General features: G+C 41.4%; 2 protein-coding genes across 3 annotated transcripts in view; one reads left to right on the top strand and one right to left on the bottom strand.

Moving 5' to 3' along the window:
* Nucleotides 1-12827, bottom strand: part of TRAPPC11 (trafficking protein particle complex subunit 11) — a 29631-nt gene extending 16804 nt beyond the window's left edge. The window contains exons 1-10 of one of the 2 annotated variants that reach the window (XR_008234025.1): nt 12471-12827; nt 11324-11493; nt 10816-10886; nt 9848-9962; nt 4603-4702; nt 3764-3837; nt 2850-2946; nt 1876-2009; nt 1388-1535; nt 442-535 (exon numbers count right to left, since the gene is read on the bottom strand). Coding sequence is in view for 1 of the 2 variants with exons in the window: in XM_052779711.1 (XP_052635671.1) it covers nt 442-535; nt 1388-1535; nt 1876-2009; nt 2850-2946; nt 3764-3837; nt 4603-4702; nt 9848-9962; nt 10816-10886; nt 11324-11493; nt 12471-12674 (1207 nt within the window). In the remaining variant the exon portion in view is untranslated. The remainder of the gene's footprint in view (nt 1-441; nt 536-1387; nt 1536-1875; nt 2010-2849; nt 2947-3763; nt 3838-4602; nt 4703-9847; nt 9963-10815; nt 10887-11323; nt 11494-12470) is intronic. The other variant, XM_052779711.1, reaches the window with a different exon arrangement.
* Nucleotides 12828-13208: 381 nt separating this feature from the next.
* On the top strand, nt 13209-20827 carry RWDD4 (RWD domain containing 4). The gene is made up of 7 exons (XM_052779729.1): nt 13209-13348; nt 13700-13780; nt 16215-16324; nt 16435-16579; nt 17357-17471; nt 18451-18500; nt 18667-20827. The coding sequence occupies exons 1-7, from the start codon at nt 13325-13327 to the stop codon at nt 18721-18723; spliced, it is 582 nt and encodes a 193-aa protein (XP_052635689.1). The 5' UTR covers nt 13209-13324; the 3' UTR covers nt 18724-20827.
* The last annotated feature ends 1014 nt before the right edge of the window (nt 20828-21841 follow it).

Below are 21841 nucleotides of genomic sequence, written 5' to 3'. Positions count from 1 at the left end.
GATACAGTATGGATGGCAGGATGGATTTATAACAATCGCATTCAGGGACATCATTACTTCTGCTGTATCCAGTTCTCCAACTTCTCTTCCCAGGAGTGCATTTCACTGCAGTCAAGCATTCCTGCTGCACACTGATTACAAGTAGCTTAGGCAGCAATAGAAACAAAGCAGCAGAGCTTCAGTATGGCCTATGCAACTTTGCTGAAGACTGGATCCTGCATAAACCTGAGGTTTCTTTTTCTATTTGTTATAGAGATCAAACACACTTCCTGTATTTCCAACTGACACCTGTTCACGTCATACCACCAACTAACAAGAGAGTGAGGTCCCAGCCCTGCATCTGTCTCAGCGGAAGAGGGATTACATGCTGACGCCCACTAAGTCAGCTGGCAGGATCAGCAGCTAAAGTTCGTCTGAACTCTACAAGACACAGAAACGTACTTAATATTCCCTGCCGCCATGGTCTTTGCCCATAGAAGTCAAGCACTCCAGTTTGTGTTTCCAGGGGATCCGGGATGGGATATATCACAGAGGACTGTAAATTCAGCAAATATAGTAATTAAAAAAGGGTTCATGTTTCATTTTAAAGCATTAAAAGTGATTTGATGCTCCAATACATATGCACATAAAAAGAAATTTGCTTTAAAGCATGTAACCTTTCCGGCCACCTGTATAAAAATAGTACTTCAGGAAACCCAAACATTTAAGTACTTCTGATTCAGTCTGACATCCTACTTCATTCACCTTCATTTGTCTCAAATACTGTTAAAGAATAACTGGGTAATCCTTTTTAAAACTAGTTCCTAACAAGATAATCCAAGAACAACAAATAAATAGCACCAACAGGAACAAAGTTATTTTTAAATAGTCAGGACATGTCAGTTGGAGAGTAGCTACACATAATTAGCATCTATGTTTAATCAATTGCAGAGATCAATTTTCCATGCAACCCTTTCTGCCAGGCAAGTGTCAAAAAAACCCAAAGCAACAATAACCACCCACCCCCCACACACACACTCTAATACTAATGCTCTTGTTTCTAAGTCACCAGATACAGTGCATGTATAGAGAAATATACTGGAAAAACAGACCAGTAAGTTTTCAAGTATCCAGAGATGTAGAAAGTATGCTATTTTTTATAAGTATTTTAAAAACATGTGAGAATTATTTGTAATAAAATAAACACTAACACACCTGTTCTGGAGTAACAATCTTTTCCAATACATAACAAATACTTGTAATGTTAGTAAGCATCAGAAAAGCACATATCCTTTCCTTGGATTTCATTTACACCTATTACAGATTATTCCGCTACCATTTTAGGCTAAAACATTGGCTAATTTACTACCTGGTTACTTGCAAAGCACTTTCTCCCCTCCCAACTTACATCATGGTTACAAAGCATACTTGCTAGTTGTTTCCGTTCCTGTGCATAGTAGGCTGCCTGCTGGTAATAGAAACCTGGATTCTGAGTTTGAATTGCTGTCAATCCCAGCTTAATTGCTTCATCAAACAAGTCACCAAAAGCCTGAAACCTATTAAAAAAATTCATAACCAAGATTATGTACAGAACAGCAATTTGAACTGAAAGGTACACCTCAATTAAAAGTTCTGGTTAGTCTTAAGACAGCTGATACTTCTCTGAACTTTTGCATCTAAGTTCTGTGGCTGCATTTGTGTCATACCCTGTTCATTCCCAGAGAAAAGTGGTCAATAATCAATGCAAAATAGAGTAACAGCATACAGGTTTTTGATGATCTAGTGTATCTCTTTCATAAAGAGCTCAGAATTTGTCTCTTGCTTAGACAAGTAAAACAGTGAACTTCACAAGGTTATATAAGACTAAACCAGAAACATTACTAAGCAAACACATACTGTTTGGACATCCAGGCAGCATGCTCAAAAGCCAGTTCTGCACTTCCTATTTTTTTCTTGCACAAGTCAATATGTTTCCTGAACTGAGCAATTGCATCCAGTGGAGTATTATGCTGAAAACAGAGGCGACAGATCTAGAAGAAATAGAAATAAGAGGAAAAATAACTGTGTTAGGCTGCTCAGGATTAGCTTTAAAAAAAACTCAAAAAAAGTCACTCACAAAAAACTGAAACAAACTAATTTTATGTATTTCTGAAGAGCTCAAATAGCATAGAGAACACAGGGAGAAAAATAGATGTAAACCATAATGTACTACACCTGAAACCATGTGATCCTCTATTTCATCTAATGTTCTTTTTTTTCCCCTTCTCCCCCAAGTCATAAATGGAAGAGTACATAACTCACAGCCAAATTCAAGACAGAACTGCAGAGCCCCTAGGAAGATCATTATCTTTGAAGACTGCAGTCTGCAAATGGAATTTGATGGAGTCCAACTCCAGGATTGTTCTAAGTGTTGTAAATGGTGGGATAGTTTTGTTTTACCTAAGAATGCCCCAAATACCACAAAAGTATGGTCTAATTCTTAGAGTTATTTTTCTCCTCCTAACAAGCAGTAACTGAACCATACTGGTTTAAGCTTTGCAAGAAGACAAAAATATTTAAGGAACAAGCAACCCTTGTTTTCATTTCCCCTGTACAGAGTGAGAGTTAAAGAGAATCTAGCCTTTCAGATGACTGCATCTCAGATGAACTCCAGTCCTTCAAGATACTCCCAAACTTCAGCTAAGAATCTTTTGTGTGGAATTCAGAAGTCTTTGCAAGTCTGAATGTAATTGGTATTCCACTGATAGCTGTTTCTAATGCATCTCCTTGAAAGCAATATAAAATGGAACTTTTAAACCTTTACATATTAAAGATGTATTAACTTTTTTTTTTAAGTAAAGGTTGTCAAAGATTAGAAGTATACTTGTTACCTTGTAATTTATAAATCCTGCCATTGTCTTGATTTCCAGCATGTTTGTTTCATGAGCCCTCAATTCATGCACAAGATTATAGGCAGTTCTGTAATTTCTAAGCAGGAATACTTAAATTAGAGTTAAATCATATAAGATAATAAAATTTAAGAACAGGATTACCAACAGCAGAAAACAGTCTTCCAATCAAAGAGTTCTTCCCAGTGAAGAAATCACCCTTTACATACATGTGGCCTGGTTTCGGCTGGGATAGTTAATTTTCTTCCTAGTAGCTGGTATAATGTTGTGTTTTGGATTTAGTATGAGAATAATGTTGATAACACACTGTTTTCAGTTGTTGCTAAGCAGTGTTTTTACTAAGTCAGGGATTTTTCAGCTTCTCATGCCCAGCCAGCAGGAAGGGTGGAGGGGCACGAGAAGTTGGGAGGGGATACAGCCAGGACAGCTGACCCAAACTGGCCAAAGGGGTATTCCATACCATGAGATGTCATGTCCTGTATATAAACTGGGTGGAGTTGGCTGGGAGTGGCAGATCGCTGCTCATGGACTGGCTGAGCATTGGTCAGCAGGTGGTGAAAAATTGCATTGTGCATCACTTGTCTTTCTTGGGTTATATGTCACTCTTTTTGTTATCTTCCTTTTCATTACAATTATTATATTTTATTTTTTATTTCAATATTTAAACTGTTCTTATCTCAACCCACATGTTTTACTTGTTTTCAATTCTTCTCCCCATCCCACCAGGGTAGAGGCGGGGAAGTGAGCAAGCAGCTTCATGGTGCTTAGTTGCTGGCTGGGGTTAAACCACGCCAACATGTTTAAGTAATTGTGCATTTGGGAAAATATTTATCACAGTCTACAGCTTAGCAGTAATTTGGGGTAGAGAGAGTGGGGAAAGATTATGTGAGTCTTACTTGAGAGCATTCTGCGTATCCTGTTTCAGCTCACTGAAGAATGCTATTTTGAACTGGTGTCTAACAAATAAAAGCTGCAAAAGACAACCAACACACATAATTCACAAACATCCAAACATACCTGTTACCTACAAAGCAAGTACCAGTGATAATTTCAGAGGTTTACATAACATAGCAGTTGACTTGAAAAACTGACTATGCAACTGTTTCCTAATAGTTCTCTCTGCCACCATGATGCAGCAGTGATCTTTCAACAGATTTAATCTATTCCAAGGCTTTTACCCTGGAACAGGGGAGAGGCTTTGTAACACCCCAAAACCTCTACATCAACAGTGTCGATTGTTGGTTTGGAGCTCACCGTTTGGATCCCAGCTTCCAAGAGAGGGAAGCTGGCAATCACAACAGAACATTGTGTGTCTGAGCAGATATTTAACAATTTGAAAAGCAAAAGTTGAAAAGCCCAATTAAGTGCAACTTCAAGTTTGAAATGGCTAAGGGAAACACTTCCCACAACTTGCTAAGATACCACATTCAAATAGGTTAAACCATATAGACTAAATAAAAACTTTTTTTTTTTTTAAATTGGAGAACTTCATTTCTGGGCTGCAGCTCTTCCTCTAAGGAAGATGTGAGGAAGACAAACAAATGTAAGAACAAAACCAATCAAAATCAAAGTTTAAGTTTAAGAAAATAACACCAGATTTACTTCTTATATGGAGAGAAGGCATCTCAAGTTGGAAGGGGGTGAATAAAAAAGTTTAAGCAACAAACAACCCTTATTTTCATGTTTTAACATGCAATATAACTTGCACAGTATTTCAAAAATAGGGTAACATTACCTGATGAGTGGTTTTGTTCAAGAACTCCTTATGAGATTTAACTCTTCGTATTTCTGTATAATAGTATGTCTGTGCATGCTCATAGAAAGCATTTTCCAACCTGCAACAAAGTTGCTCATAAGTTTCACCAAGTTTCTCCCACCTACAAAGAAATTCTGAAGTTCTTCAGAATAAGTTACTTCTAATCATGCTTATTTTAGGGTTGGCAAAGTAGCTTGAGGTATTACTAAACTCTTCTGTAAGTTACCACACAGGGTAAGAGTCTGCAGACAAAAACCCTTCACACAAAACCTTACATAGGGGTAGCACAAAGTAGAACAAGTAGGTTTGAAGGCTTTATATATTGATTTCTCATACAACAATCTCTAGTATTTTATGTAAGAAAGCCTGAAGATAAGCTGTTCGGATTTTGCAAGGCAATAGAAAGTGGAGAGATGCCTCAGTCAAAGCAAGCAAACCTTGCTGAGGCTCCTGGGATAAGTCTGAACAGGTCAAGATCTTATTTGCTGGACTGTGGGGGGAGGAGTGGGAAGGAAAAAATAGAAGTAAATGAAATTATGAAGGCACAGACTAGGTTTCATCATTCTGTCCAAACATCAACAGCTACCTGGGTTGCACAGGTAACAGTCAAACTTGTGTTTGCAAGATAAATAGCCCAATGGCACATCACAGGGGAAGAAGAAAAAGACAAAGAGGCCCAGAACACTGAATACAGCATGAGGCTGAGGAGGATCTAAGAAGCATATGCTGTACGATCAAATTATAAGGAGTAAAATCAACCAGAACAAGACCAGAATCCAGGAGAGAAATACATTCAATAGCACTGATGCACACAGGAAATAAAGGATGAAGTACCAGTTCTGTGATTTGGCCAAGAAGGGATCACTGCAGACTTTGACTAAGGCAGATCACAACTTGTGTTCTGCTGCCACGCAACAGAGAGGATGGCGATGAAAACAATGGGACAGACCAATGGACAGCAATTGCTAACTATGAGTTCAGTCACAAAAAGACGACAAATGAAGTCTACTTATCATACTTATTTTAGTGTTATATTGTGGCCGTATAAGAAAAGACAAGCCAGTCTGAGGGGTAAAAAAGAAAAATACTATTCTCTTTTAATTGAGACTTCATAGTAGTAAAAATGTCAAAACAAAAAGATTAATACCAGGAATTCTGACTACATGCAGTTTGCAAAGGCTTACACTAGTTAACATGCAGTAAACATTCCCTCTTTAGCACTGAGCGAAATATGAAAAACTAGAAGTAAGAGTTACTTTATTTTGATCAATTCTAGTAGCTGTTTGTGAGCAGCGTGGATACAATAACAGCATTGATTTACGTTGAGAACTTTACGATAAATATGAGGGTGAGAGAAGGAAGAATTATTCTCTCAGACCATGACTCCTCCTCTCCCTGAGTGTATCTGGAAAAATTAAAACTAATTTTAATAAACCATGATTTGCCTTAGTTTTGGCCCTTCTTTTTAAGTCTACACAAGACTGTCTTCCCTTTCCTGTTCCGTTTTTGAAAGGCCTTCATAATTCATCTGAAGCTGTATTCCCTGTAAATATTAAAACAGAAAGCACGGGACATTTAAAAAAAATGAGAGACATAATACTCGCAACCAGATAAATGCCACTTAGCATGAATAGAAAGAAATATCTACACAGACAGGAAGTGGGGCGAAAAAAAGCAAAGACCTGCTAATACAGAGTTACACCTAACAAAACATTTGTAGGGAAAATTCAGAACCAGCAGTGCCAAAACCACTATAGAGGTAGAAAAGCCCATTTTGCCTCTACCTGACTTGAGGAAGGAAATGCCTTGGGATATCTAATAACGTTTCTTCAAAAGCAACATCTCTGACAGTCATTACTGAACCTCACAGAGAAAGTGGAGCTGTGTGGAATTAATCAGGCTGCAGAATAACCTGAAGAATTCCATCCAATGCTGGTCTACGAGCGTGCCACGTAGCAGTCATCCCAACCTATCAACTCTCTCAACAACTCCATTAGAATCATAGAATCATTTATGTTGGAAAAAACCTTTAAGATCATCAAGTCCAATTGTTAACCTAGCACTGCCAAGTCCACCACTAAACCATGTCCCCAAGTGCCACATCTACACGTCTTTTAGATACCTTTAGGGATAGTGATTCAACCACTTCCCTGGGCAGCCTGTTCCAATGCTTGACAACCCCTTCAGTGAAAAAATTTTTCCTAATATCCAATCTAAACCTCCCCCGGAGTAACTTGAGGCCATATCACTTGTTACTTAGGAAAAGAGACCTACACCCACCTCGCTACAACCTCCTTTCAGGTAGTTGTAGAGAGTGATTAGGTCTCCCCTGAGCCTCCTTTTCTGCAGTCTAAACAACCCCAGTTCCCTCAGCTGCTCCTCACAAGACTTGTGCTCTAGACCCTTCACCAGCTTTGTTGCTCTTCTTTGGACACGCTCCAGTACCTCAGTGTCTTGCAATGAGGGGCACAAAACTGAACACAGTCTTCAAGGTGCGGCCTCATCAGTGCCGAGTACAGAAGGACGATCACTTCCCTAGTCCTGCTGGCCACACTATTTCTGATACAAGCCACAGTGCTATTGGCCGCTTTGGCCACCTGGGCACATTGCTGGCTCATATTCAGCCAGCTGTCAACCAACAGTCCTTTTTGGCCAGGCAGTTTTCCAGCCACTCTTCCCCAAGCCTGTAGCGCTGCATGGGGTGGTTGTGACCCAAGTGCAGGACCTGGCACTTAGCCTTGTTGAACCTCATACAATTGGCCTTGGCCCATTGATCCAGCCTGTCCAGATCCCTCTGTAGAGCCTTCCTACCCTCAAGCAGATCAACACTCCTGCCCAACTTGATGTCACCTGCAAACTTACTGAGGGTGCACTCATTCAGATCGTTGATAAAGATATTAAACAGAACTGGCCTCAATACTGAGCCCTGGGGAATACCACTTGTGACCAGCTGCCAGCTGGATTTAACTCCATTCACCAGCACTCTTTGAGCCCGGCCATCCAGCCAGTTTTTTACCCAGCGAAGAGCACACCCATGCAAGCGGTAAGCAGCCAGTTTCTCAGGAGAATGCTTTGGGAACAGTGTCAAAGGCTTTTCTAAAGTCCACGTAAACAACATCCACAGCCTTTCCCTCATCCACTAAGTGAGTCACCTTGTCATAGAAGGAGATCAGGTTAGTCAAGCAGGACCTGCCTTTCATGAACCCATGCTGGCTGGGCCTGATCACCTGGTTGTTCTGTACGTGCTGCATGATGGCACTCAGGATGATCCGCTCCGTAACCTTCCCCAGCACCGAGGTCAGACTGACAGGCCTGTCATTCCCTGGACCTTCCTTCTGGCCCCTCTTGTAGATGGACGTCACATTCATCAACTGGGACCTCCCTGGTTAGCCAGGACCACTGATAAATGATGGAAAGTGGCTTGGTAAGCACTTCCATCAGCTCCCTCAGTACCCTTGGGTGGATCCCATAGACTTGTGTGTGTCTAAGTGGTATAGCAGGTCACTAACCATTCCCCCTTGGATTATGGGGGCTTCATGCTGCTCCCCATCCCCGTCTTCCAGCTCAGGGGGCTGGGTACCCAGAGGACAACTGGTCTTACTATTAAACATTGAGGCAAAGAAGGCATTAAGTACCTCAGCCTTTTCCTCATCCTTTGTCACTATGTTTCCCCCCCACATCCAATAAAGGATGGACATCCTCCTCAGCCCTCCTTTTATTGCTAATTTATTTATAGAAACATTTTTTATTGTCTTTTATGGCAGTAGCCAGATTAAGTTCTAGCTGGGCTTTGGCCCTTCTAATTTTCTGCCTGCATAACCTCACGACATGCTTGTAGTCCTCCTGAGTGGCCTGCCCCTTTTTCCAAAGGTCATAAACTCTTTTTTCCCCCTGAGCTCCAGCCATAGCTCTCTGTTCAGCTAGGCTGTCTTCTTCCCCACTGGCTCAGCTTCTGGCACATGGGGATGGCCTGCTCCTGCACCTTTTAAGTTTTCTTTCTTGAAGAATGTCCAGCCTTCCTGGACTCCTTTGCTCTTCAGGACTGCCTCCCAAGGGACTCTGTCAACCAGGCTCCTAAACAGGCCAAAGTCTGCCCTCCAGAAGTCCAAGGTGGCAGTTCTGCCAACCCCACCCCTTACTTCTCCAAGAATCAGAAACTCTATCATTTTGTGATCGCTACACCCAAGACTGCCTCAAACCATCACCCACAACTCCTCTTCTGTCCACAAACAACAGGTCCAGTGGAGCACCTTCCCTGGTTGGCTCACTCACCAGCTGTGTCAGGAAGTTATCTTCCACACACTCCAGGAACCTCCTACAGACTGTTTCCTCTCTGCTGCATTGTATTTTCAGCAGACATCTGGTAAGTCAAAGTCCCCCACAAGAACAATGGCTAGCAATTGTGAGACTTCTCCCAGCTGCTTATAGAATATTTTGTCTGCCTCTTCATGCTGGTTGGGTGGTCTACAACAGACTCCCACTGTGATATCTGCCTTGTTGGCCTCCCCCCTGATTCTTACCCATAAACACTCAACCTGATCATCACCGTCATTAAGCTCTAGACAATCAAAACACTCCCTAACATACAAGGCTATCCCACCACCTCTCCTTCCTTGCCTATCCCTTCTGAAGATTTTACAGCCACCCATTACAGCACTCCACTTGTACGAGTCATCCCACCATGTTCCCATGATGGCAACTATGTCATAGTTTTCCTGCTGCACAATGGCTTCCAGCTCCTTCTGTTAGTTGCCCATGCTGCATGCATTGGTGTAGATGCACTTCAGTTAGGCTATTGATCCCACCACCTTTTTGGGGGAGAAGCCCCAATTCCTACGTGACCATTCTCAGGGGCTTCCATGGTTTCTAACACATCAATAACCCTTGCATCTTTGCTGCTGCATGGATTTCCATCCCCTACCTCCACTGAGGTGGCAGACCAATGGACCTCGCTAGCACATTGTCCCTCAAACACTGGTGTGCTGCCCCCAGGCTTACCTCTAGTGAGCCTGGTTTTATCCTTTCCCCCTTCAAATCTAGTTTAAAGCTCTTTCAATGAGCCCTGCTAACTCCTGTGCAAAGATCCTTTTTTCCCCCCTTTGAGACAGGTGTACCTCATCTGTTGCCAGCAGGCCTGGTGTCATGTAAACCAACACACAATCAGCAAACAGAGCAAAACACTGATTAACAAAACAGAACAAAACAGTGTTTTACAGTCACTTACCTTATAATATAACCAACAAGATGATCAGTGTGTGGAAGTACAAAGAGAGATTTTCCAGAAAGGTCACAAGCATTACATAAAGCTGCTGCCCTCTCTGACGCAATAACATCTTCCCCTAGTGAAGTCAAGGAAAGCGCAAGTAATTAGTATGCAGTGCTGCAGTGTCAAACTAGCTCTAAAAGCTTGACAAGGTATGGAAAAATCTAATACAGATAAAACTAAGACCACACTCTTTCTTACTTTTTTCAGAGTACTACATGCTTCATCCAGCAGAACACACTGCAGAAAGTTTCTAAGAGTGGCTTAGCTAGCAACAACCCACAAGCATGACGTAAGTTTTTCACCTCTCTCACAGAATTAAATATCCTGTGTCTTGAGAAATACAATATCATCCAGAGAAGACAAACATATATAGCAGATAGAGAAAAAACAAAAACAAAAAATAAAAAAATGGTTTGCCAGCCACTAGAAAGTATGCAGCTACAGCTGAAGCAGCAGCTCTACAGAAACATAAGGTTAAAATGTATCACGTTTCACACCTCCACTTGACTCCAAAATTTTATTGATTAAAACTGAGTTAAACTAAAAGGCTTCTGCAGGTACCAAATGCCCTTCCTCTAAGTTCTCATTGCTTTTACAGCTTTTCTTGATCTCAAGCAAGGTTTAAAATGCAACTTGCTTACAAGGAGGCATGTCACATATATTATACTAGCAAACCATTTTTGATACTGCGTATCAAAAGATGGACTTGGACTTAAAAGGAAGAAGGACAAAAGTATCAAATGTTTAGGGTCAACTGCCCTGAGCATTCTTTCCATCTGCACACCTTCCTGCAGCCACAATGTATTTAGTGTATGTAGATGACATTAGATTAAAAACTGCAGATAATGTGACAAATGATAGTCAGCTCAGTCCATCAGGCCTTCTGAAAAAATGAGATCACAACTATGCACAGAGGTTTCTAGTACCTGGAGGTAATGGTGTTTTTTTCTGAATCAAAACCACAGCAACTTTCGTATTTCTTCCCTGCAAACTTTGCCTAAAATAAAAAACAACATGGCACAGCATCAGGATTTCCCTTCTTATTTCTGAATAATCAGAACAAAATGAGATTTCAGTCTAGATGGAAGCACTGAAACAATGTTATATAGGGTAAAAACACCAAACACCACAATATGCTGCATCATCCACAGAATGCTGTGTTCCCTTTTTTGTTCAGATGGGATAGAATAATTGTGCTGAGTTTAGCAAGCAAAGCTTCAGGGGCTGTTTTTACTTAAGTAACTTTTACAAATAAACCATTAAAAAAACGTTTCTTTACTGTCAGTTGTATGTTAAAAAGCAAAGTTCAAGTTCCCCTTAATTTGTATCTAAGAACAAAAAATATTTATATGTTTTAGAATGCAAAAAGGATTCTGCAATTCACACTTACCGTTAGCTTGTAGTACATTATGAACCAAGTAAAAAAACCTCTACCTGACAATTTCAACTCGAGTAGCACATTCCGACTGTTTTTCTTTCCATTGTGGCTCATCCCAGTCTAGTTCATAGAACACCACCACAAGTGCTGGAACCAAATTCAGGTGTTTGTTCATCCAACCAGTCTTCAGGATTCCTTTTGGAATATACCATTCATAGGATGTCCTCTGAAAATATTGAGGTTATTAAAGCAAGCTACCAAATCCATTTATGGGCATTTACACCAGGAGAAAGGGAATTGCCTCTACATTCTTGTCACTTGAGAATACGTTTGTCATCTTTCCTTTAACATTCTTCCCACCAAGCCTTTGCTTCCTATCGAGTAAGGCATACCCCTCATTACCTAACATGAGGGGCTGATGTCTGAGATATCAGCAACAAAGAACAACGGATTCCAGGTAGACTGGAGAAAAGGGTCAAGTTCAGAAGCATGTTTCACACACTTTCATGAAATATCAGGTTCAATTTAAAACCAGGGTCTCAAACGGAGCCAGGAGAAACCAGTTTGGATTCTTGTTCTTTGCCAGCATCACAGAATTATATAGTTTTCCAAGGGTTAAACCCATTGACATTGCTTCTTAAGCAGAAAGTAGAGCAGAGATATTCTTTCTGCTGCATTTCACTTAGTTAAAGGCTTTACATTTTTTCAGAATACACTAATTTCAGATATCTAGTTTCTCCACAGTTAAACTTTGGGTTTCATTAAAGCTCAAACTTCACAAGCACACCTTAACGCTTAGTAAAAGAACAGCAAGTACTTCAAAAAGTAAATCATATTGGCTTTCTCTGCTTCTGGCTTACAAGCTAAGGCACCCCCGTTTCCTATGCAGCCATAGCACTCTGTCACAATACCCCAGGCTTCCCCTTAGCCCTGACAATTTTTCTCGGGCTTCAAGCTCCCACGCTTCGCCTCCGACAGCGGGGGAAGAGACAGCAGAATCCTGGCTGAGCGTTCAGCCGTGCGAGTGCTGCTCAGCCCAGCCCCTTGCTACGGCCCTTCCCCTCGGCGAGCCACCAACTCCCGCACCCCCCCGCCCCCGCCGGGGCCTGCCGCTGGCTTTTGCTGCACGGGCAGAGGCTTGAAGCCCGTGAGGGGCCGGGCCCGCCAGGACGGGGAGCAGCCGGGGCACACGCCGCTCGCTACCTTCGTCCTGCACTTGGGGTACTCGTGGTCGCCGGGGAGCACTTTGAAGGAGATGGGGACGCGGTCGGCTCTCCGGTTGGCGCAGAAGGCGTCCCACACGGCCCGGTGCACGGCGTTGTACACCACGTCCAAGCCGGTGAGGGTGACAAACGCCATGGGCCGGCAGCATAGCTCTACCGGGAAGTCCCACTGCGTCGGGGTCATCCTGCGCCCGGGCAGGCGGCCTGCGAGGCGGCAGGAGGGCGGCTCTCAGCGCGGCGCCTGCGAGGCCCAGGCCGGCCGCTCCTCCCCGGCTGCAGGAGCTCCCCGCTGCCCCGCCGGGCGCTGACACGGCGCCGGGCCCGTCCCCGTCCCGGGCGCCGCTGACCGCAGCTCGGCGCCGGGCAGCGCCAGCCGAGAGCGGCCGCAGGTCACGGGAGGCGTCGCGGGCAGGGCGAGGGACGGCCGCCGCCTCAGGAAACCAGCGCCGGACATCGGAAGGGCAGCCAAAGCGACCAATCGGCGCCTCCGCTCCTGGGCCAGGCCAGTCAGGGAGCGCCCGCGCGGATACGTCACTGCCGAAGGAGCCAGTTAGCTAAAGAAGGCAGCGAGGCGAGACTGGCAGAGCCGGCCAATGGATAAGACAGGGAGGTGGTGACGACGGGAAGCGGGGACCAATAGCAGCGAGCGAGCGGCTGACCCGTGCTGCCCTCAGGGGAGGTGTGTCCGTCGGGCGAGGCCGCTCGGGCCTCCCCGTGCGACAGCGGCGTGGCCGCGCCGTGCCGCGCCGCGCCAGCGAGGCCCGCCCAGCCCAGGCCCGGCGGCGGGGAGGGAGGAGGGGGCCTCCGCGCGCTGCCTGCCCCGCGTCGCGCGCCATGGCGGCCAACGAGGACCAGGAGGTGAGTCCCGGCCCCTGCCGGCGCTGAGCAGGGAGGCCGTGAGGCGCCGCTGCCTGAGGGAGGGCCGGCCCAGGAGAGTCCCCCCACCGCGGACGCGGGGCCGGGAGGGAGCCTCCGTGTGGAGAAAGGGGGCCTGGGAGGGGAGGCGGCCCGGGTGGCGGCGAGCGGGAGGGCAGAGCCGGCCGCTTGAGCGGGCGAGGAGGCGGGAGCCGAGCGGCGGCGGCGGGGCTGGGGGGAGGGCGGGAGGGAAACCGGCGGGGCCGTGCAGAGCTTCGCAAACCGGCCGCGATTGGGTGCGAGCTCCCTGTTCGGGCTGGAATCGGTCACCCCCTTCTCTGCTCCTTGCTGCAGATGGAGCTGGAAGCGCTGCGCTCTATCTACGAGGGAGATCTGTGCTTCAGGGAGCTTAGCCCGGTTTCTTTCCAGTACAGGGTAAGGCAAGGTGAAGGTCTGTGCGCCGCTGCAGCGCGGGCTTCATCCTGAAGTTACTCTACTGTCTTGTAGTTGATGTACCAGGGTTTTTCTAAAGCAGGTGGGTATTCGATGTGCAGTAAAGGCTAGATCCGTAGGCCGTTGTTTCAGGATCTTTGGTACGATGATGCTTGATAACACAATGCTTCATGCACAGGAACCTGCTCCCAGTGCGGGTTTATTGTCCCTTAGCTAGGTATCCTACTTGCACGTCTATGTACTGCATGGCTAGAACTGTCAAACTGGCTGAAGGAGCCCGCATACTGAGTAATGCTTAAACTAGGTGGTCAGAAAAGTCACTTACAGAGACTTTGATATGTAAAGCTCTGAACCTTCCTTATTGCTTAGTTACAAGGTTCTTCTAGTGTCTTGTCCAGGGGTAGTTGACGTGCCTTGTCTACCTGGTAAACAGGAAATCCACAAAACGCTTTGGCCATGTGCACTGATACGATCTGCTCAGGAAAGACATACAGGGAATGCTGAGCTTGAGATATGCAATTAGATTCTGGCATGAAATTCTTGCCAGCTTTCTCAAATTTGAAGACCTGGAAGTTCTTCTGGGTGTGGACTGAGGCAGATCTTTGGATGGCCAGAGAACTTAGGTGATGAAAACTTAGGCACCCCTAGGACAGAAGGAAGGCTTCTGAAAATGCCACATCCTTGTAGTGGGGAGGAGGCATCTAAAATAACCTTTTCGTGACTTCTCAGGTAACTTCAGAATAGTATCAGTAATTGTAATGAGATAAGTTGATTTAATTAATAGCACTTGAATCCCATCCATGTAAGTGCAGCCTTCCTTCACTGATAGGACTGCTATTAGTAAATTGATTTCCTCAAAAGAGCAAATGTGACATGCCTACAAGTCTACAGTGTATCATTCTACAATTTGGTCATTGCTAATTTTTATCAGACGAAGGAAAATTGTCAAAAGTTAGAACTCAATTTAAATACTGTAAAACTTAGTGTCAGACAAAGGCAATCAAGTACCTTTCCCATAAAGAAGAATTTGTATTACAAGAAACCATAGTGCAAGTAAGTACATGAGGTGGTAGCAAGAATTAGTATGCCATTTTTCTAAGTCTCATTTCTCTCACACGTTTCTCATACAAAACACAGCTGTTTTGTAATCAAGTAAGGCTACCCAGTTTTTAGGTTGCACTGCCAAGAAGGAGCACAGTCATGCAGCTTTCTATATGGAATTGCTCAGTGTGCAGACAGTGCTTTTCCCAGAGAAGAACTCTGTAAACCATACCACCAGTTCTCTTCTTGGCAGCGGTGGGAACTGGACTGCAACACTGTAGGTGATGTCTTGATAAATGTTGCAGATTCCTGATTGATTGATTGATTGATTTAATCTCTAGAACAGATGCTTCTGAATGTCAGTTAGTCCACTCTGCTGAAATACTGTAAATAAAAAAGCACCAACTTTTTTTCTTTCCTTTTTCCTTTTTTAATTTTGAAGTACAGTAGCCTTACCTTGATTAGGACTTTTTTTATGGCTACATTTCATTCCACATAATTTGATGAAGCCAGATTTTGCCTATTCTAAAATGAGGGAAATAGGGGAGAATTTTCATGTGGTTTTAGAATACGGATTTAACCAACTTTGTTGCACTAGTCTTCCAAATCCTTGTGTGAAACAGTTATTTCTGTTTGTGTAGTATGCCTTTGGTAGCACCTGTACTAGTTTTAAATTAAAAAAAAAAAGATTTGTTTTTTATTTAATTTAACATAATTGTAAGGTTTGTGTATGTAATTTGGGTTCACTAAATCGGTTTGATGTGCATGATTATTTATATTAAAGTGTGCCTTTTTTAAATGTTATGCATCTTTTATCCAGTCTCATTCTACTGACCTCTTAAATCTTTTACTACTCATTCTTTCTTATAGTGAAATAAAATATCTGTAGGGATGAGATGTAAACATTGAAATTCTTATCTATTGTTTTTGCTATCTTAGGTCACTAGTTTATCGTCATCTTCATTTCAATGCTCTCTTATGGTTTGTTTTCATCTTGCTCTGAGCTTGGATGCATGGGGGAGGGAAGAAGCCTTCATCTTTTCTGTTCTCATATATGATTGTATAGTATTTGGCTTGCAGATGGTGCAAAGTAGCTTTTAAAACCAAGCGATTTAAAAAAAAAAAAAGAGCTTTGAATGTTTCTGCTGCTTTTTCTAGGATGAAAACTGCAGGGTAGACGTTGATATTGATGTCATAAATTTAATACTCTTTCTAGATAACAACTTTATTTTCTGACTTATAACTTTATGAAAATAGTTGTTATCTTAAGGAATTTGGATAGTCTTAAAGAAGTGAAAGACTTGCATATTGGCATTGTAATCCTTAATAAGTGACTGGAAACTGTTGATTTATGAAGTTTTTCTTTTCCCTTCAGATAGGTGAAAGTGGAGATCCCAAAGCCTTTCTAATAGAAGTTTCTTGGCCGGAAACATATCCACAAACAGCACCGGTCATCTCAATGGATGCTTTCTTCAACAACACAATGTAAGTATTTATGACAGCTTCATTCCCTAGCCTTATATATGGAGGCTTTTTGGTTGACAAGCTTTTCTTCATCTGTCTAGGTGAGAGTTGAGTTTTATGTTTTCTTTTAGATCTTCAGCTATTAAACAAAGTATATTGGATAAGTTAATGGTAGAAGTTGAAGCGAATCTTGGAACTGCTATGACATATACACTTTTTGAATATGCCAAAGATAATAAAGAGTTATTCATGGAGAATCAGCCTGTTAACGCTGTGGTAAGTAGGTAAATTCAGATTTTAATCTCTTGCTTTTAGAACTGCAAAAAATGGTTATTACAACTCTAAATACTTCATAGTTCTGTCTTTAAGTTGTTAATCAGTATATCGGGTATACACATGTTAGTGGCTAAACAGTGACACACAGAGTATGGTGCCACAATGTTCTGTGGTCATAATTGTTATATTTAATTATTATTTTGCTGTTATACCAGTATGTTTGTGGGCTGCAGTTCTGCCCCACAGAGTAACATAAAAATGGAGACTTGGAGCAGAAGCAAATCTTAAGAGAGCTGAAACGGAGATTAAAGGTGTCTGCTGGGGGTGGCACATTACTGCAACCTTTCTGGGGTGCAATGGATTGCATAAGTGCACCTCCAGGGTCTTGAGTGAGTCAGGCTGGGTCTGTTTGTGGCTTCTGTGTTGTGTGAGGACATTATTGGCCATGTGGTGCTACAGATTTGCTTTGAGGAAGAAGGAACAGCTTCCATGTTTGGGAAGTCTGAATCCTTTCAGACTAAATCACACTCTATGATTAAATTTAAAAAGTGTAAGAGGTGCCCTTTGTGACTCTGAAAGGGAATAATTCCAGTCCCCAACACATGTTTTTTAAAACTACAATCATGATTATATGTTGATTAAATGCTGCAGACTGCTGACAGCATTGCTTCTTTCTGACAGTCAAGATATTTCAGTATGTCAGGTTCAGTAATCACACACAGAGGTATCTGTGGAACTAATATGTAAAATATTAACAACCATTTTTGTCCTTCTCAGACTTCAGTAAGCAATAGTATTGCAATTGGAACTCCTGATGTGCCAGCAAGTAAGAAAAAAGATAAAAAGGAGCAGTTATCCAAAACTCAGAAACGAAAACTAGCTGATAAAACAGGTTTGTTCACTATAATATTGCTTTGTTTGAGCAGTATGAGAATCCAAATTTTATAGCAGTGACATCTTGCTAGAGTCAGAATCAGTAGTTATCTGTTTACAGGATTAACTACTTTAAGTCTGTGGTCTCTGTTTTGCTTGTTTTAGATAAATTATTCTTGCCCAAGATGTTAGTTGTGGTCAAAGTGACTTTCTATGGAGTAGGGATTTCAAGATGTCATTGGTTTTGGTTTATTTTTTTGTATCAATTTGGGGCAAAAGTGAAGTTTTCAAAAAATACTTGTGGGAGGAGAACATTTGGGACTTCTAAAAATTCACTTTCAACAAAAGAGGTGGTTTGTTGATGGGACCTTGTAAATAATTCACATTATTAAAAATGTTTCTAGATGAAAGTATTTGTTTTGGAACCCAAAATAAAACATTTAGTTTACTTTGTATCCTCAAAATAGAGGAGCTTCTGAGATACTTTATGCTTTCAATGAAATGGTAGGTTTTTGATTGAGAAGCATTCAATATTTCAACTAATCCTACTGACGACTTTTATGTGTTTAACCTTAATTTTTAATAATGATCTGGATAATACTATCCTATTGCAGCAATAAGTTATACCCTATGATAACAATTCCTGCATATAATTTACCTAACCTAATGTATAATTGGCAGATTAAATGTTGACCGTATAAAGGAAAAGCTGCATAAAATTTTGTTCTTTGACAGAATGCATCATTGCTGGTCAGCCCAGCTCATGTTGGAGTTGCGTTCTAGATTAAATGTCAGATGGACTGAGGTGTATTTATTTAAACAGAATTACTTTGAAGAACAAGATGTGTTTAAGACATTAATATCTATTTTTGTCCTCATGGCTTTGTAGTGGAGAAATTAAGGGTTTTGGATCTTTAGAATTTTGTGTATTGATTTTAAAGAAAGATAAGGATTCCCCTTAGCTTGTGTGTTGAAAATAAAACCTTCTTATTCTGCAGATAACAAAGGGGAGCTTCCGCGAGGATGGAACTGGGTGGACGTAATTAAGGTAACATGGCTGTATTATATGCAGTATAATGAAAATACTGCGTATGTACATTAAAAATAATTGTACTTATAGCTGAAGAAAACTAATCTGATTTTTTTTCTTGCTTTTCTTCCTAACTTTGTTTGGATTTGACTGTGGTGTCTGATTCATTTCTATATGCATCCAGCATGTAAGTATTTTCAAGTTACCTTTTTTTAACATTAAAAAGATTTGCAAGAAATAGTAAGAACTGTTGCTCATTTTGGATTCTATTCTACATATTTCTCAATTGCTTTAAAATGCTTAGTCCTTCTGAATATTAGAGACAGAAGGACTTTGATTCCTCTTTGAACTTTGTTGGTTTAGTATTTCTTTTTTATTTATTGAGCAATTAAATTTTAATTTTATGATGAGAGAGCTTTGGTAGCCAAATGGACTGCAAATATTTTGTCTTCATATGGCAACAAGATGTAAAGTAAAGTTAGTGGTGCTGCCAGGTTCTGGAGGACAGTGGGTAAGTAAGCAGAAAAAATGAGCTGTCCCAAGTGGGAGCACCTTGCTGTCTTCTACACGCCTGAACATTCTCTGCCACAACTCCTCCAGTGAATAATTCTTTTCTACTTGCTCCCTCAGCATTGATTGCTTCCACCCTCTTGTCTTTGCTGATTCAGTGAAAATCAGTATAGCTGCTTGACAATTTTGAAAGCAAACTATTTTATTTTACACAACTATAAGTAATTCTCGGTGTAAGACCTAACACCGGTTCCAGTTGTTAAATAAGAGCAAGTAAATGATAATGGTGGGTTTGGGCAGAGTCATTCTGAGGTAAAAGTGGCTATTTGTAGTGGATGTCTTGGATTCCAGATAGATTTCACGATAGAAGCACTACATTTAATAATTATACACTTAGCTTTAAAAAGTGAGAAATAGTAAGTTAATGTTTCTTTTTGTATTGTGTAAATTTCTATATGGGAATTCTCTCAGAGATGTGTGGAGATACTTCTTCCATTGCTTCATGTTTTTTATTTTGGAGAGCTGGTGACGGAGTCTTCAAATTAAATAGAAACGGTACCCCAAGGTTTTTCTGGGGTTTTATGTTGTTGTTTTTTAAAATCAACTTTCATGTTCAGGAAATAAGCTCATTTAGTGTTTAAGCTTAAGAAATAATTTTCGATGCTTTTCAGTCTTTTGGTATAGTAGCACAATCAGCCTGTATTATTAATTAAGTATACATGTGTTCTATGTAAGATGGAGATAATGTTGTTCTTGTTTCCTAATAAATGGAATGGCAGTCTAAACTTTGAATACTTTCTTTTTGTGTCTCTTTTATAGTTAAGCAAAACTGGTTCTAAAGATGATGAATAAAGGACTTTGGTACAAGGAAACTCCACCTTTTAATACAGTGCAATTTTGGGTCACCATCTTTCTCTTAATAACTTCCATATTTGTTGAAGTAAACATTTTATAAAACTCAATTTCCTAACTCGCAAACCTAGTCATAGAAGTTTATCTAGAGACTATGTGGTCTTCTTTGGAAAAAAAACCAACAAACTTGCCTTAAATGAAGGTTAAAATGTGACAAAGGATATAGAGAGCCAATGTGGTGAAGTGAATAGTGCTATATGCAGTGTTTATTAATTTATATTTTACTCTGTAGTTAAAATCCTGTTATAGTGAACCCAATGATACTGTAAACATTTCCTGATGTTCTTATTCCAATTGAAGAAAAAAGCACTATAACAGTGATTGGTCACTTGACAGCATAATTCATCAAAATAAATTATTCCATGGAAACAAGACCTTTGTCATTTGTTTATCTAATATGAATGTAGAAGGAGAACATAAAAATTGTTACATTGCAATATAGACTAGAGCTTGTGGTCCCGTTTTCACTAGTTACTGGCTCAAATAGTAAATACTAGAGAAAGCAAGGCCAAATATTCTAGTCTGCTCAAAAAAGAGTGGTTATAGCAGGAGTATGTCTTTATTCTTTGCGATATCCATCCATTAGTCTTTCTCCAACGTGCATCTTTACAGAAGGGTGGATGTCTGAGGGCAGGGAAAAGTGCTTTCTTGCACATGTCTCAATGAGTGTTGGGATTTTGTGGCTCTTTCATTGGAGAAATGGGCCTCCTTGGAGGGGTTTGCTGACTGAGTGGTGGGACAGTGGAAGTCAGCACTCTGCCAAATGTGCTGGGAGAACTTTTTTTTTTCCTACTCTGCTCTCTTGTATCAGAAAGAGAAGTCATCTTTACCATATGAACGCTTACTGAATACAAGATGCCTTAATGTCCTTTATTATTTTTGTTTGTTTTGAGATGAACTTTAATAAATGCCTATTTATCTGCTGTGGTATGTGTTTATTTTTTTAAAATTGTGTATTGCCTACTGCACTTCGAGGGCCAAGTTTGAACTTGCAAAGGATTTTCTATTACAAAGAAAGCATTCTTAAAAATTGGTGGAAGAATTATATCTTCCCTCTTTCAGTATATGTTTGCATGTTCTTCAGGGTAGCTGTGTTTGTTATTAGTACGAGGGTCAGTCATCCCACTGAGAGTCATAGGAGAATATGCATTATCTTCAGTACACACAGCAAGTCCAGTGTCTCTTTGAAACAGTGCACTGTATTGCACACACTGGCTACACCATTTGGTGAGGGGGATGTTAGAGGTGCAGGCTGGATGTTCTGATCCGTGGTGCTAAGAACCTTTGTAGCCAATAGAGGATAGTTTACATGACTGTCATATTAGGACTTCAGTTGATGGAGTGGAAGTGTTTATGCTACTGTGTCAAGAGAGCTTATATGCAACATACATTAATATAGTTTTCTTAAATTCTCTTAAAACAGAAATAATTTACCAAAGGAGAATACACTAAATATATTGCAAAATTACTGCTTGTCTTCATATATATATAAAAAGAAAAAAAGTTACATGAAATGTTGTGACTGCAGGTGAAGGAAAAAAAAATTGAATTTGTTCTGTGATTTTCACCCTTCTGAAGAGGCTGTGAAGAGATCTGAAAGAAGTGTGGTCTGTACTGCTGTCATCCAACAAGAGGCTGTAGTTTTTACTGAAACACTTAACTCATAAATGTATGTGCTTCCTCAATAAGGAAAATACTATTAATTTTTATAGAATTCTTAATTTCAGAAAGTCATGGTTTCTTTCTGAACCCAGCTTGCATTTAGTAAAAGCTGGTAAAGTATCCAAGGGAGGACTTTTTCCAAATGATGCAGTCTTGCCTTTGAAACAAACTGGAGGCTCATGGGTGTAATCTGAGCAAGAGCATCTGGCAGGGAGAAGTTGCTCTGGTGGTAGGTGCAGGGTGAGCCTGTAACAGGGAAGGGCATTTAGCTTTAG

This window comes from Harpia harpyja, chromosome 2 (assembly GCF_026419915.1).
Source record: "Harpia harpyja isolate bHarHar1 chromosome 2, bHarHar1 primary haplotype, whole genome shotgun sequence".
NCBI classification, from domain to species: Eukaryota; Metazoa; Chordata; class Aves; order Accipitriformes; family Accipitridae; genus Harpia; species Harpia harpyja.
The sequence above is the reverse complement of the archived record's forward strand: the minus strand, read 5'-3'. Positions and strand labels throughout refer to the sequence as shown.